This window comes from Sciurus vulgaris (genome assembly GCF_902686455.1).
Source record: "Sciurus vulgaris genome assembly, chromosome: 10".
NCBI classification, from domain to species: Eukaryota; Metazoa; Chordata; class Mammalia; order Rodentia; family Sciuridae; genus Sciurus; species Sciurus vulgaris.
The window spans coordinates 61,464,690-61,479,550 of NC_136470.1; the positions used below are offsets into that span (position 1 = coordinate 61,464,690).

Here is a 14,861-nt window from a genome sequence, read left to right on the forward strand (position 1 = left end):
ATACAAAGGTTCCATGATGGGGGCAGTTCGGCAGTTCTTTACAGATAGCAGGAAATAGCTACCGAAATCTGCGCCAGACTACTCTCCCACATACAAAGGCTGTCCTTCCATCCTGAATTTGCAAAATTGAAGAACATTCCTCGACCACATAGCCCAGTGATTTGAGTTTTCCAGTTTTGTTGTTATTTTCTTTTGTCTTGGAAGAGACCTTGTCAAATCAGAATGAAAAGAATGTTTGAAGCGTGAGAAAATTCAAATTTCCTATTTAAAGCCTAGAGTTCATTAGCAGGAGTATACTGGCTTATTTCAAGGGTCACTGGTTTACACAGTAGAGCCTGTCTCTCTGCTACCCAAGTCTTACACCCTTCACCTGAAGGCAGTTTAGAAACACCCTTAAGTGTATTAGCTTTCTATGGGGCCTAAATTCATCTTTGCTGTGCTTTGTCTTGTGAACCTGTTAAGTGAAGGACCCTGCTTTGATTATGTGCTATCCTCTTTCTCTTGATCGCTTTTCAGCTAAGTAATTCTCAGTTTAGTTGATTGAAATGCTTAAAAGTTTGTTTATACTGCACTGCAATTTTCTTTTGTCCATCAAATAAATTAGTTATTTTATTATTTATGGCTCAATACAGAAATTTTACCCATAGTCTTTTTCTTTAGGCTTTTTTATTGGACTATTTTTATTGTCTACATATTAATGCTAAAATTGAAATTTCAGCAAGTTAGAGAAATTGCCTGTTCTTAATATCATAGAATTAGAATGGTAGTAAAGAGATTTTATATTATAATACTGAAAGAGAGAAAACGTAGTAAGTATAGACTTCAGAGACCAGATCTGGGTTTAGATTCTGCTTAAGGACTTGCCATTTTCTGGAACCCTACTGACCTTAGATTATCTCATCTGTAAAGTGAAAATACTAACATCAACCCTATATAAATTGCTTGAAGAAAAAAAAATGTGTGTATAAAGCACAAAAATTATCTAATGTTAGCTGCTATTCGTTTTAGTTTTACCAATAACCAGCTATGTCAATTTGAGAGACTTTTGTTTCTAGTTCCTTTAATAAGACTGCAAAACCAAATAATTTCTATTTTTCTGTCAAAACTCAATAGGTAAACCCTCTCAATTGATTTTTCATATAATTTTATATTAGCCAGGGTTTACTCATGTTGAAATTTTCCTAGTGAGTAATGATGACATTAGTTGGAATTTGGATAGTAATGTGAGGACGAGATGACAAAAACAAAATGGTCATTAGCAAAGGTTTCAATGTAGAATACTGGGACAAAACCAAAAACAAAAGCAAGGAACCAACAAAAGTAATTCCTTTTAGATATTAAAACCATAGATTAGTAGTTAAATAAACAATAAAAATAAATTTAAAAAAACTTGTATTCTGATTCCCTATCAGATTAAATGAGTGATCTTGGAAGAAAATCATTAGAAAAATTTTGTTAATTTTAGCTTTATCAATCCCGTAGCAATGAATATAGCAACAGGTACCACCTACCTGGCTCTATGAGTTCCTAGCAAATTAAAAAAAACAGTGTTGGGGTTGGAGTTGTGACTCAGTTGTAGAGTGCTTGCCTAGCATATGTGAGGCACTGGGTTCGATTCTCAGCACCACATAAAAATAGGTGAATAAAATAAAGATCTATCAATATCTAAAAAATCTTTTTTCAAGTGTTGAGAGGCTAAATAAATATTATCAACTTTATAGTTATTAATTATTTATGTCTATAAGACATTTATATTTATCTACTCTGCCAGATTAACAATTTAAAAAATAGCTCCCAAGTTTATCTCTCATCAGCAGATTTTATTTTTAATTTGTTTCCATTTTGATACAGCTATACCATTTTTCTAACCCCAATTTTCTTTTTCTTTTTGTTCTTTTCTCTTTTTCTCTTACAGGTCCCACTCAGGACACATGGTCCACTTGCTCACTGCTTGCAGGAAGTGCTTGGCTGGCAGGTGGCTCTCCTCTCCATTCCTTGTGTACTGTTGATCGACCCAGGAATTGAGCCCCAACATTTAAAGGCTCTAAAACTATTTTTTGAAACCAGATTTTTAACTCATAAATCATCTTTAATAATTCAACATAAAGATACAACACAAAATTTAAAACTTGCAACTATACAATCTCGTTTACAGATGCACCAGTGTTCATGAGTTGGGGATTGGAGATATGTGAACAAAAGAATTTTTTAAAAAATGCTTTTATAGGTCTCTCCTTATCTGGAAACTGTATTCTAACTTTGTAGTAAATAACTGTTATATAAAAATCACTCTTATAGATGGGCTGGAGATATGACTAAGTAGGTTCCAACTAATAGTTTTTCTATTACAGAAAAGTTCATCCTGAAATTATGATAAGAAATAATGACAACAATAATATATTAATAATTATATCTACCTTCCTTTGTGCTATAAGGCTTTATGCATTATGCCTTGCCTACAAGCACATTCCTTTTGTATTAAACTGAGAAAATATATTCATAAATACAAAACTCAGATAATCTGAAATTTTATATAATAGTTTGAGCCCATTTATGACAGTCACCTAGCTCAATTAAAAGTCTATAAAGTGACAAAGCAACCACATTTTAGACAACTAAAAGTATCAAAGCAAGAAACTGTAAAAAGGAGTCCCATTTTATTCTGAGCACAGAATACAACCTTTTGCAAAATTTCTAATTCTCATTTGAGAGCCTCAACAAACCACAAGACTTCTTCAAGATTTGTTTGTACCTAACACCTCCAAGGAAATGTTAAGGAATTTCACATCTATTCCTGCAACTCATTCTCTTCCCAAGCAACACATTCCTCCAAGAGTACAAAGCCCCATTCCATGCAAGAAAGGACAAAACAGGTGACATCTCCAATTTTAGTGGAATAATTGGTAGGGTCAGTGCTAAGAATGAAAGAAAATAAATATACTACCTCCTTACTCAGATATTTTCAACATGTATTTACATTTTTGTATTTTTATTTATTTTTCTTACATGAGTTGGGAAACTGGGATACATAAAAAATAACAGCTAATGAAAGCTACACAGAATCTCCTAAACTTTTCTTAAACACACTTTATCAAAAGAAGGTATAAGATTAATTTAAACTCTTATTATTTGGGGCTGGGATATAGCTCGTGGTAGAGTACCTGCTTAGTATTCTGGGTTCAATCCCCAACAACGAATAAAATAAACTCTTATTTTAAATCCTAGCAAGAGGACTAACCTAGCACAACAGAAGAGTAAAATGAAACGATAATGAACTTTTAAAAGTATGTTTATCTTCTTTAGTATTTGCACAAGGAACTCAGTTCTGTGAAAGCCTGACTAAAGAAAGACAAGGAAGGAACATTGCCTTGGATGACTGTTTTCAATACACAAGGATTTAAAAAAAACACCAAAGGCACATCAGAAGGAAAAGTCAAGCATCTTACTAACAAGTGGCCAAAAGGAAAACAAACACTGGTTAGAGATAGAAGAGGACATAGTTGTATCCATCAGAGAACAGAAGCAGCCACCACACCCTGAGGGTTATTCAAATTAGAAAATAAGTGGCAGAATTTCAACCAAGCACTGAAAGTTAAAAATGCAAAATAAATCTCCAGCCAAAGGTGAAAAAGAAGGAGAGAAGTGGGATATGAGGAGTAGCAACATGGTTGTCAATATTGGAGGAGACTACTCAAAATGACAGATTTGTATGGCTTCCCATTCTCAGAGAACTCAGGCAAAACTAACCTGCCTGAATACATGAGTGAAATACACTTGAATTTTGATAAACACAAAAGGGAATTCCACTTCAGACTAATGTGAAGGAAGAAGGAAGTAATCCCATCACTGGGTATAGAGTTCAAAACAAAGTTAACTTTGACTTTGCTTTTACTTCCTCTTTAGGCTTGTGAATCTCAGCATAAAAGCAATTATCTCTTTGACAGAGTTGAAGGCAACTATCAGGAACAATGACATATAGAAAAAACTATAAAGCCAAACATGAGCAAAAGCTATATCAATTTCATCTTGCTACAGGCTTTGATGAGGCTATACTTTGTTTGGACCCAGACTGCTTAGCCGATCAGGTCTTGGAACTTTAGCATCATCTCCCGCTTCAGCTTGATTGCTGCTCTTTCTTCTGCAAAGTTTCCTTTTCCTAGACTTTGAGAAGGTTTGACAGACACAGCTTAGGAAACGACCAAAGCAGAGTGGTTGTGATGCCAAGGATGTCACTGCAGGAGAAGGCGGCCCAGGTTCCTGCACTGAGAGATCACAGGGTTGGATCTGACATTCCAGATCCATCACACAGGGACTCTTGTCCTGCTGCCTCTGTACCCTGTCCTGCAAGTAGAAGACAGAAATTAAAACTTCTCAAAGCTGAGACCCATATATAAAGGCTAGTTCTTTTATACTCCATCTGGGCCCAAGGATCCCAGTTTGTCTCTCAAGAGCCTTATCCCCAAATCCTCCCCCATCAGGTGAGGAGCTGTCATTTTTCTTATGGAATAGTAACAAGTCCAGGAACTTGCCATCCCATGCCTAATTCCTACCTCATGGTGAAAGGCAGGATCATCTTGGGCACTGAGTATGGCTGGTATTTTATCTACAGTTGCATCTTCTTCACTTTGTGATGGTGCCAAAGGTATTGGAAGACTGGGGGGGCACTGGGCCTTCGTTTTCTCCTTCTTCTTTCTCTTTTTCATTCTCTTTGTCTTTACACCCTTCTTAGGATGCCTATGCTTTTTTGGAAGTGAGTCCAACTTTCCTCTCTGGACCAGAGGCACAGCTGGATCTTGTAAAATCTTAGAAATGTGACTTTGAGATGTTCCCCCTGATGGCTCTAATGATGATGCCATACTTCTTTTCAGAAGGTAATTATCCCAGGGGTGACATCTATCCTATGTATCATGAGTATCTGGTGATATGTTCAAGTCATCAGTGACATGCTTGGGGATGGAGAACGGTAATTCCCAACCTCTGCCACTAAGGGTTTTCTTTGACCTACTATGCTGACCCCAGCCAGCTTCTCAGGAATAAGGAGCTTGGAACAAAAGGAATGAGAGTCAAATGCTAAGGAAAGTAATCAGTACTGTTAATCTTTCTAATGATGCATCCCCAGCTATCCTAGATGTAACAGGTGGGTTGATTTCTGATCTTTCCTCTAGACTTATCTAAACTTTAATGACATTCAAAAATAGTCCTTGGGTTGTTCTTGGTCTACAGATTTCATATTTCCTAAAAGAAGAGAGAAAGTTGCTGGTAATTGTTCCATGGACAATGGAATCCTTTCTAACCACACATACCCATGGTCCACTAAAACTGCCAAATCTAGCATAATCCTTGGGCAGAAATAGCTTTTAACAACTTTCCAAATTTTCAGAGCAATAGTCCTAAAAGTAAGGAAATTCTCCACGTATATCAAAATCATCTGGGGTGCTTATTAAAAATACAGATTTTTAGTATATCTCAGACCTATAATTAGAATTTTTCAGGTTGCATACCAGAAATTTTGCACTTTTTCCCAGTGCTCAGGTACTTTTAATGCACTCTAAAATTTGAAAACTGCTATTTTAGAGTTAATGCATCTTGTCCCTACAAGACCATGAGGAAGACAATTCTTTAAAAAAAAAAAAACACTATAGATCTTCCCTAATTAATTTAGAATATATTTTTTCTCCTTGGAAATCCTTTAATCATTATCACCAGGTTTGAAATTTTATCTATTACTTTGTATTATAATTTAACTTCTAAACTTATAACTATATCTTCTAACCAGATTACAAGCTTCTAAAGGGCAGTAATGCTTTAGACTGTTAGTGTTCTACAGTAGACTTCTAGTATTTGGTGCTTAATAAATCAAATAAATAAATAAAACATAAGTTTACAAGTGTAAAATGGCTGATACGAGTTGGGGCTGCTCTGTAAAAAGAGTTCTAGAGCAACAATAAGAAGGACAAGGGCCTTGAGAATAATTTAGTCAACCTCCAAATTTTATACATAAGGAAGATGAAGCTTTAAGAAGACAATGACTTGTCTTGGATGAGGTCAGAAAACTTTTTCTTGTAAAGAGCCAGACAGTAAATATTTAAGGTTCCGTGGGTCATGTGGTCCCATCACAACTATCTCTACGTTGTAATAAGGAAATATTAACAAATAATGAGTAAATAAATAATTCTGACCATGTTCCAATAAAACCATATTTACAAAGACATGGCGAGTAGGATCTGGCCAGCAGGCTGTAGCTTGACAACCCATGGTCCCGAGTCATACAACTAAGTTAGCAGTGAAGTTGGGATTAGAAGTCATATAACTTGGTTGATACCAAGTGCTCTTTCCACAAAAGAGCAGAAAGGGGGAGAAAGTGTTTTTTCAATTAAAAGAGAAGCTTTAAAGGAAGAAGAGATCAAAATATACCTGGACAGGTAGTACTTATAAGATAGTCTCTGTTGACCCTTAGTCATTCATAAAAACATCTAGCTAGCTGAATTTTGAAAAACAAAATTCACCAATTGGTTTTGGGGAAAATGAGGTGTGTGGGAGGTTCCATATTTTCTATCACACTTGCCTAGGAGAGCAGGCTATTTAGTCCCTTTTTGACCATGGCTCATACTACAGATAGATAATGGTAAAACTTTTGTTGTTCACCTCCTGAAATTATTGGGTCCTGGTGAATATAATTTCATAGTCCAGTGATTAACATTTCAAGTAACTACCAGAGGCAAAGGAGGACAGAAATAAAACTCCTAGATTATTTAAGAAGCAAAACCCTCCTTTCTAATTCAAGAATGGATGAAAAATATCCTGAATATTTAAGATTGCCCAAAGTTCTGAGGGCATTTTTATTTTCTGGGATTTATAAGAACCATGAGGTTCACCCAGAATATTCTATGCTATTTTTATTTCCACCTGATGTAGCCTTCATGTCAGTATTTTGTCTTCACATAGTAGGTGCTTTAAAAAATATTTGTTGACTGATGGATTAATAGATGAGGAGTAAGTGAATGGATGAATGAACAAAGTGCTTTCAGAAATCTTCTTGGTTTGTGGCTATAGAGACTAAAGAAGGACTGATAAATTCTACAAAAGGATATCTAGTACTTTTTGGCTACCTTTCAATGACGCTAACAACACCTTTAAGTAACAAATGTCAATAAAACTTTCTTGAATGAATTAATGCGTTTAATGTAAGCCACATAAGTTATATGCTAAGTTCAAAAACTATTATTCATCATAAAGGATGCCGAGTACAGACTTTACCTATTGATAAGCTAGCATTGAGTTCTTTATAATTACGTTTAGTTCCATGCTTAATTTAGGAAAGTATAATAAAATCTTTAAGAGTGAAAAAGGTCCATATAGATCAAAATATAGGCTCAAGTTCTACCTGTTCCATCTAAAACAAGTAGAGAAGCAACAATTATCAGACCATCAACCACAGAAGCACCCAAAGAGATGGGAGCAGGTGTAAGAAAGAGAAGGCAGCATGACAAATTCAAGCCTCACGCAGTTAACCTTGCTTCTCTACCATCTTGGCAATGGTCCTGAGTTGGGCCTGACCAAAATTTTACTCTAAAATCTGACCTGTGTGCTTTCTGATTCACATTGCCTTAATGGAGACAGAAGGATGGTTCTAAACTAAATATGACTCAGTTGTCTAAAGCTCTGCTCCCTATTCCCTCTAGCAAAATCACACACAGGTCCTTTGTAATCTAATTCCATACTGTCTGTTCAACTTCAACTCCACCCCTTACCCTCAGATACTTTATGCTTTTATGCTGCTGCAAAAACACACTGCTTGACATTTCCTGAGAGCACAGTACTTTTTTAAACACTGTCCTTTTATTTGCAATGTTCCTTACACTCTTCACTATCTGGCCCAGCTATAATATCACTTTGGAGCAGCCTTAGCTAACTTTCTCAGGCGGAAAAAAGTATTTAGAGTCTTATATAATCTTCTATACCTGCAGCAATCATCCCGTAATAAGTTATTTAGATATCAATCACCTTCACTAGGCTCAAAGCTCCCTGAGGAAGAAACTCTTTCTTGGTCATCCCCTGATCCCTGGCATCTCCATGGTAGCTAACACTAGAAGGCATTAAGTCAGTGTTTATGGACTTCAAAATGCAGGTCTTGATAGGTTGCCTCCCAGAATCTGGGTTCTAGAGGCTAATTCTCCCCCATATTTTGGTCTCTTTCTAAATAAATGAACACACCAGAGTTTGGGGAAGAAAACTGAGCAGTTCTAGTCAGGAGCCCAGAGCTATCAGTCAAGCAAATATACAAGTATATGATGCAGTAGCTGACTTTACTCAGAAAAAACTCCCCAGGCAGTGGTTAACACAATTCAACCCAATTCTAACCTCGAAGCACTTCCCCATTTACTTCCCCCAATACTTCCTAAGGAGGTTCTATAGTTATTTAGACCTCTGGCTCCTTAAAAACCCACTTCCTTTCTGCCCCGCCAGACTTCCAAGTCTTACTAGTAGATTCTCAACATCCCTTGACCATTGCTACCTCTCTTCCTTGCTCCATGCAAAGCCTCCCCCAAATCCCAGTGATCCCTGCTTTTCAAGGTTTACCCAGAATCACCTATCTCATTTCCATAGGGCATGTACTCAACTCCACATCCTGACTCTTATTTTTAGTGTCCCCACCCTGAGGAAATTCTTCCCCAAGATCTAGATGTGCTCACATGCAGGAATGATAGTCAATCCATGGGGGTCTTCTGCCTAACAAGATGCAAAAGAGGTTTGGACCTCGTGAATCTCACTGAATGTGAAACACACGATTCCCTTTGATTTCACACATCAGAAATACCTGGATATATAATACATATGACTTCACATGTCACAATTTCTTCCCCCACCCTATTGCACTTTAACTTTCTTTACAATTGATTTTTCCTCATTTTCACATTTCTTTAAGCAAAGAGAATATTAATAGCCCTTGGATGAAACTGCTGCCTAAGCAGATTTAGAGCTAACTTAGAAGTCCTGAAAAAACAAACTCTTGGCCACTGAACTTTGATTGGTACTGAAGCAGAGACTAAATTTCACTAATCATTATTGACAGTGAAGTGATTATTCTTCTTTAAAAATAGGAAAGAAATGATTGGCATGAATCAACTTTGCTTCTCAGTGACTCTAGAATTAAATGACTGAAGCATCAGACAACAATTTTCTTTGAAGATGACCTTTCATATTAAATGAAAAGTTGAAGGGCTAGTCTCAAAGGGAAAGAAAATGAATAACCTGTGGGCGAAACTACTAGTTCCTAAAAATACAGTTAAAAAAAAAGACACTAAAATGTGATAGTAAACATCATAGTCTGTTGCATTACAAATTAAATATATTTTCTATTTTCAGAGTCACATTGAGAGTCCACTATGAATGAGGCACTGAGCTCTTGGGTATGGTTATGAAGAAGTTGACACTGAGCAATGTAATTTAAATCAACATAATTTAAATCAGTTGTTTTCCAACTTTATTTAGCAAGCATCAGAAACACAGGCTTTTAAAACAGATTACTGGATCCACCCTTACTATTGCTGACTTTTGGTAGGTCCTGGCCCAAGAGAATCTGCATTTCTAACAAGTTCCTAGGAGATGCGGCTAGCATTTCTGGAGACTGCACTGAAAACCCCTAAATAAGATTATCTCATTTGCAAGATAAGACACACTAAGTCAGAATGGGTAAAGACTGAGAATTCCTGAGCACTTATTATTACTAAATGTATCCTGTGTAGGCTCTGAAAAGATTGTCAGCTAGGTTGTAGCATCTAGCCATTCCACCTAACACCTATGTTTTGGGCTTTCTGGAGGATACCTTGACACTGGACTTGACTACAGGTTTTTTTCCCATGGGTACCTCAGTACCCCAACAATTCCTCTTCTGATTTTATTCTCAGAATGTCAGAGAAGTTCTCTAACAATTAAAAGCTAAAAATGCATGCATAACCATGCAATAGTTTAACTTTTCTAAAACTATTAAGTTGGGACTTTTTTCTAAAATTTTTTCATCTCATTTTAAAACTTTACCCCTCTGGGCTGAACATCAATGCAGGAAAAGAGATGCTGTAACCTTTGATTTAGCCTAATAAACTAGTAGCAACAACACACTCTGTGGGTAGTTAAACCTGATAGTATTTTGTGCTGAATTTTCTGTAGTAATTCAACTAAAAATTCTATTGGACAGCCACCAGAAAGCATGCCGATCACCAAAGTTTTATAGTACTTCATATTTGGTCTTAAAATAGCCCATGTTAATTTGGTGTTTTAATTTACTAATCTAAATACTTCAAGCAGTTTCTTCCAAATACAATTTAGGATAACCATTTATATCTATGCTATTTAAAAATTCTCTGCTGGCTCACATCATGATAGTGCTTAAAATTCCTATTAAAAAGGTAGAAATGCTAATCAGAAACCAATACCTTACAAAAACTCTATTACTAGAACCACTGCAATATGACTGGCTCCTCTATGACTTTCTTCAATCATCAGGATCCCTAGAAAAGCAAGCCAAAGCCACTCAGAATCACTGAATCATTTGGTCATATCTAATCCTGCCAGGGTTCTTAGCTAAGGAGTCCATGATCCTGGCTCTCTGCTCATATGTTCTCTAATAACTGCCTTGGAGCATTCCAGAAAACATTAGCACTTCCTTTTTTAATCGTAAATTGCTCATAGCTTCCAAATTCTTAGTCTATAATTTCTCATAAAATTCTTTGAGATTTTCTGGTGAAGATAAATGGCAAGAATTATTGGACTTTAAATTGTGATCCTTCAATGTTATATGCATTGGATCATAACTCGATGGCTTTGGTTCCCTCATAAAACTAAACCACAAAGCCATTCTTTTCATTTCAAGCTTAACAGCACACAGGCCCATGGGTGAAGCAATATAAACACTCTTGAGTAATTTCTCAAAACCAAATCTCCTCTGCAAAAACAGACTTGCAACTCAGTGGTGTATAATCTCTCCTCCGAACCTGTGAAGTTTGTAGTTCTTAGGCCACCCAAGTAGAATGGTGAGAATAATGTTCATGTTTGAAGTTCACAGGCATATGAACTGTCTGTAATTACAGTATTGGGATTTAGTCCTAGCTCTGCCACTTTGTTGCCCCAGACAATTCACCAAATCAGTTGATTTTTTTGGTGGGCAGCAGTAGAACCTTAAGTATACAGAATTTTTTCTTTCACCTTAGTTTCCAAAATTAACCAAAATCACTAGTTCATGACACACTTTCATTATTAGTTCATGAATTGCCCTCTTTTTAATTTACTGTACTAAATGTCCATTTTTAACATACATAGTTAGGTATGTACCTAGGAAATATTTACATAAAATAAAGACTAGAAATATCCATATAAATGTTCACAGAAGCATCATTTGCAAGAGCAAAAATCTTAGAAAAAACTCCAAAGTCTATTGTCAGAATACAGAGGTAAATTCTTGCAAGGAGATAATAAATAATTGTCAAATAAAGAAATTCCCTATCTCATTTGATTGTAGGTCATAAGATCCCTATTCCAGAAAGGGTCTTGCACTATATTCAAAAGGATGGAATGAAGGAAGGAGAGGTCAAGAAAAGTCAGAATAGACAGGCATTACTGAATTTCCCTTCCTCAGTCTCATATCCATTAGAGAGTAACCTTTTGTCCAATCATATTGCCACAAAGCTGTCAATGCTTCTTCAATTCTGAGGTTAAAAATGGACAGATCTCTCTGAGTGTTTGAGTCTTCAGTCTAAAGGCTCTTATGTCATGTAAAACTATGATTAAATACATTTGTTATGCTTTTTTCTAGTTAACCTGTCTTATGTAGGTGGCAGTCAATACCCTTAATGATATGCAGGTGAGTGATTCCTTTTTCAGCCCCTACACAAAGATCCCTTTTACATTTGTCAAGCGAATAGAATTAGTTTCCTGTTTTTACTTACCTCTCACTCTCCCAACACCACACACACACACACACACACACACACACACACACACACACATACATATTTTCTTTCATTTTTGCCTGCTCTTCAACTCCTCATATCTAGATTTAGATTGAAGACAGTAAAGAAGCACAATAATTAGGTCCAGGGTTTCTGTCTTGGACATTAGAACATAGGCACATTTAGTTAGATAACACCCTTAAATTTCCTCTAAGAATTTTTCTCAGAATTTCCATTAAAAGTGAGATTCATTTGCATTTTATTACTTAAAATAACTGCAAATAGGGAAAGGTAACCATAGAGGTTACCTTTACAAAAATGTGGGCATATATACAAAATATATACAAAGTGTGGGAATAATTCTTTAAATGTAATACAACCTAACTGGAATAAAAATGATTAAACTACAGTATTTGAAGCAAACATTTTGAAGGACATATTTTACATTTTTTTTTTTTTTGATTAGTTAAATATAACAACTGCATGGGGAGGTCCTAATGGAAGAAACTGGAACTTGAAAGTAGACCTGCCCACCAAGGTGGACAGCCCAGCTGCAGGTGCTGGGAGAATATCCATTCTGGCAGGCAGAACAAAGCATCCAAAGAATATGACAGTACATGAGTTGATAATGCAGCAGTTAGGGAATTGGCATTAAGAGGCTAACATGAAACAGTGAAAATTTGTTCAAAATGCTAGCCCAGCATGGTTCCAAGGGATCCAGAAGCAAGAAAGTGTCTCAAAATTCTTACAGCCAGCATCAGAAAACCTAATCCATGATAGAAAAGACTGAATCAACCTGTGGTACAGAGGCTGGACCCTGGCAGCTGAGAGAGAGAAGGAATAGCAAGTGTAAGGGTAGATCTTAGGAGTTCTTAGAGAACCTGAGCAAACATGTCAAATTCCTAAGCTAGGAACTCAGTCCTGGATAATGAGAGAAGAATGCAGGTCCAAGAACTGGAATGCAAGGGAGATGCTGATCCAAGGAGACATATATGATGTTGACAATGACAAGATCAGGAAAACCAGACCTGTAGTTTCAATTTTATTACCCTGAAACTTTCTAAATAAGTAGCATTATTCTTATTTAAGCCACTTCCTAGCAAAATAACCACAAAAATGATTAGGAAAAATCCATATGAGTTTTTTTCAATGAACTTGACCTACAGTAACAAGATTGGCTATTTTTGCTGCCCTGTCCACAGAAGATTGGGAAAAGAAAGGATCCTCTTCTTAATTTTCTATTTTTCATTAGTATTTAAATTTAACCTATGAGAATGAAGTGCCTTTCTCAAATTTTTTCTCATTTCTGCAATACAAAGACTTTCCTTGGCCTTGTCCTCTCTTTAAAGAACAATAAATATGTTTTTCAAGTCTTCGCCATTCTTCCAGGAACAAGAACTTCTAACATGGCCCCAAAGCACTGAACCCTGAGAATGAAAATGCAATATAAGAGATATTTTTTATATTTTATATTCAGCACACCACTATGATTTACTACCTGCCAAAGAAGTGGCACACACCCACAAATGTCTGTCATACCCATGACCCAATTCATTTAGGAGAAGAGTCACCACAAAGCCATCCTGGGAAGTCAAGGATCTTCTCTTGCAGTATGAACACTGATGAAAAGAAAGTAGTTTCATAAACTAAACATGCCATTTCTACTGTGCCCGTCTATCCCTTACAAGTGCAATGACCACAGGAAGCCTGGGCCCTTAGAATGTGCAGATGCCACAGGCATAAACAACTGGCAAGTGTCTTCAATACTCGATGTCGGCATGTCCTAATGAGCAAGTGATCTTTAGCTGAATACGTATTTATGAGCAACTCCTCTGGAATGTTCCAAAGCCTGATAATTAACAGCTGTGTGCTACAATTAATTTTTATTTATGCTTTAGATCTTCAAGCAAGATATTATTTCTTATGTATGACAGATTCATACTTCATGTTGAATCTCAAAGCAGTTAGAAGAAAAACATTGATTTTATTTTTGTGTTCATTTTTATTTCCTTAATTCAACTTCTCTGCCATCTGCATCTCAAACCATCATGCTGCCTTGGGTTCAGTAAGCAAATATCACAGCCCATGCAAAGGACCATAGGGGAAAAGATGGAAAAGGCATCCAGGGTTTTCCCACACATTCACAAACCCTTAGAGGGTGTCAATAGGGATAATCTAAATTAAGACAATGACACTGAAGTCTCAGCAGTCTTAATTCACCTGTGTGGCCCCTTGTGAGCATGTTAATTTCATTCAACAAACGTTAATTGAATGTCCACTACGCATAGGTACTTATTCAAACTGAAATGAAAAGAAGGTAAAATATTTGTTCAGCTCCTTTCTTGCTTTATGATTTTCTAAGTTAGTAAGTCTAGAAAACAGACCAGGGAGTTTTGGTTTTGTTTTGTTGTTGTTTTTGTTTTGTTTTGTTTTGTTTTGTTTCTAAAGTTGATATAGCATACAGAAAGAAAAAAAAATCTTAAAGCAGAGTGCCAAATAAGAGGCAAATGTACAAGGTTTTTAAAAAGAGAATGCTTTGAATGCCAGGTTCAAGAGCTCCATGGCAATGGTTCTTAAACACCAGCATACATCAGGATTTATTAAAACACATCTCTAGGCCTCACAATCAGAGTTTCTAATTTAGTAGATATAGGGTAGGACCCCCAACTTTACATTTCTCATAACTTTCCAGGTAATGCTGATGCTACTAGTTTAAGAAGCACATCTTGAGACTCAATGCTCCAAGCCATCACAGTTACTTCACAGGAAAACCAACCAACAAATAAACATGATGGAAGCAGTATCTGGAGAAAGTTAATCTAGAAATAGTGGGTAGGATCAATTAGAAGGAGGCTGATAGACTCATTGCAGGTCCCAGGGAGTGCAATAGCCTAGGCCAGAAGACTGGGATTTCAA

General features: G+C 36.3%; 1 protein-coding gene across 1 annotated transcript; it reads right to left on the reverse strand.

Annotated features, from left to right (window-relative positions):
• Positions 1–3,095: 3,095 nt before the first annotated feature.
• On the reverse strand, positions 3,096–5,341 carry LOC306638297 (uncharacterized protein NECTIN3-AS1-like). Its single transcript, XM_079101561.1, has 2 exons — positions 4,551–5,341; positions 3,096–4,341 (listed from the first exon to the last, which is right to left on the reverse strand). The coding sequence occupies exons 1-2, from the start codon at positions 4,854–4,856 to the stop codon at positions 4,048–4,050; spliced, it is 600 nt and encodes a 199-aa protein (XP_078957687.1). The 5' UTR covers positions 4,857–5,341; the 3' UTR covers positions 3,096–4,047.
• Positions 5,342–14,861: the final 9,520 nt, after the last annotated feature.

Bases quoted from the DNA above. Each gene is read 5' to 3' on its own strand.
- LOC306638297 (XM_079101561.1), bottom strand. From the start codon at position 4,856: ATGGCATCATCATTAGAGCCATCAGGGGGAACATCTCAAAGTCACATT. The intron at 4,342-4,550 runs GTAGGAATTAGG...TTCTACTTGCAG, and splicing joins ATCCTGCCTTTCACCATGAG to GACAGGGTACAGAGGCAGCA.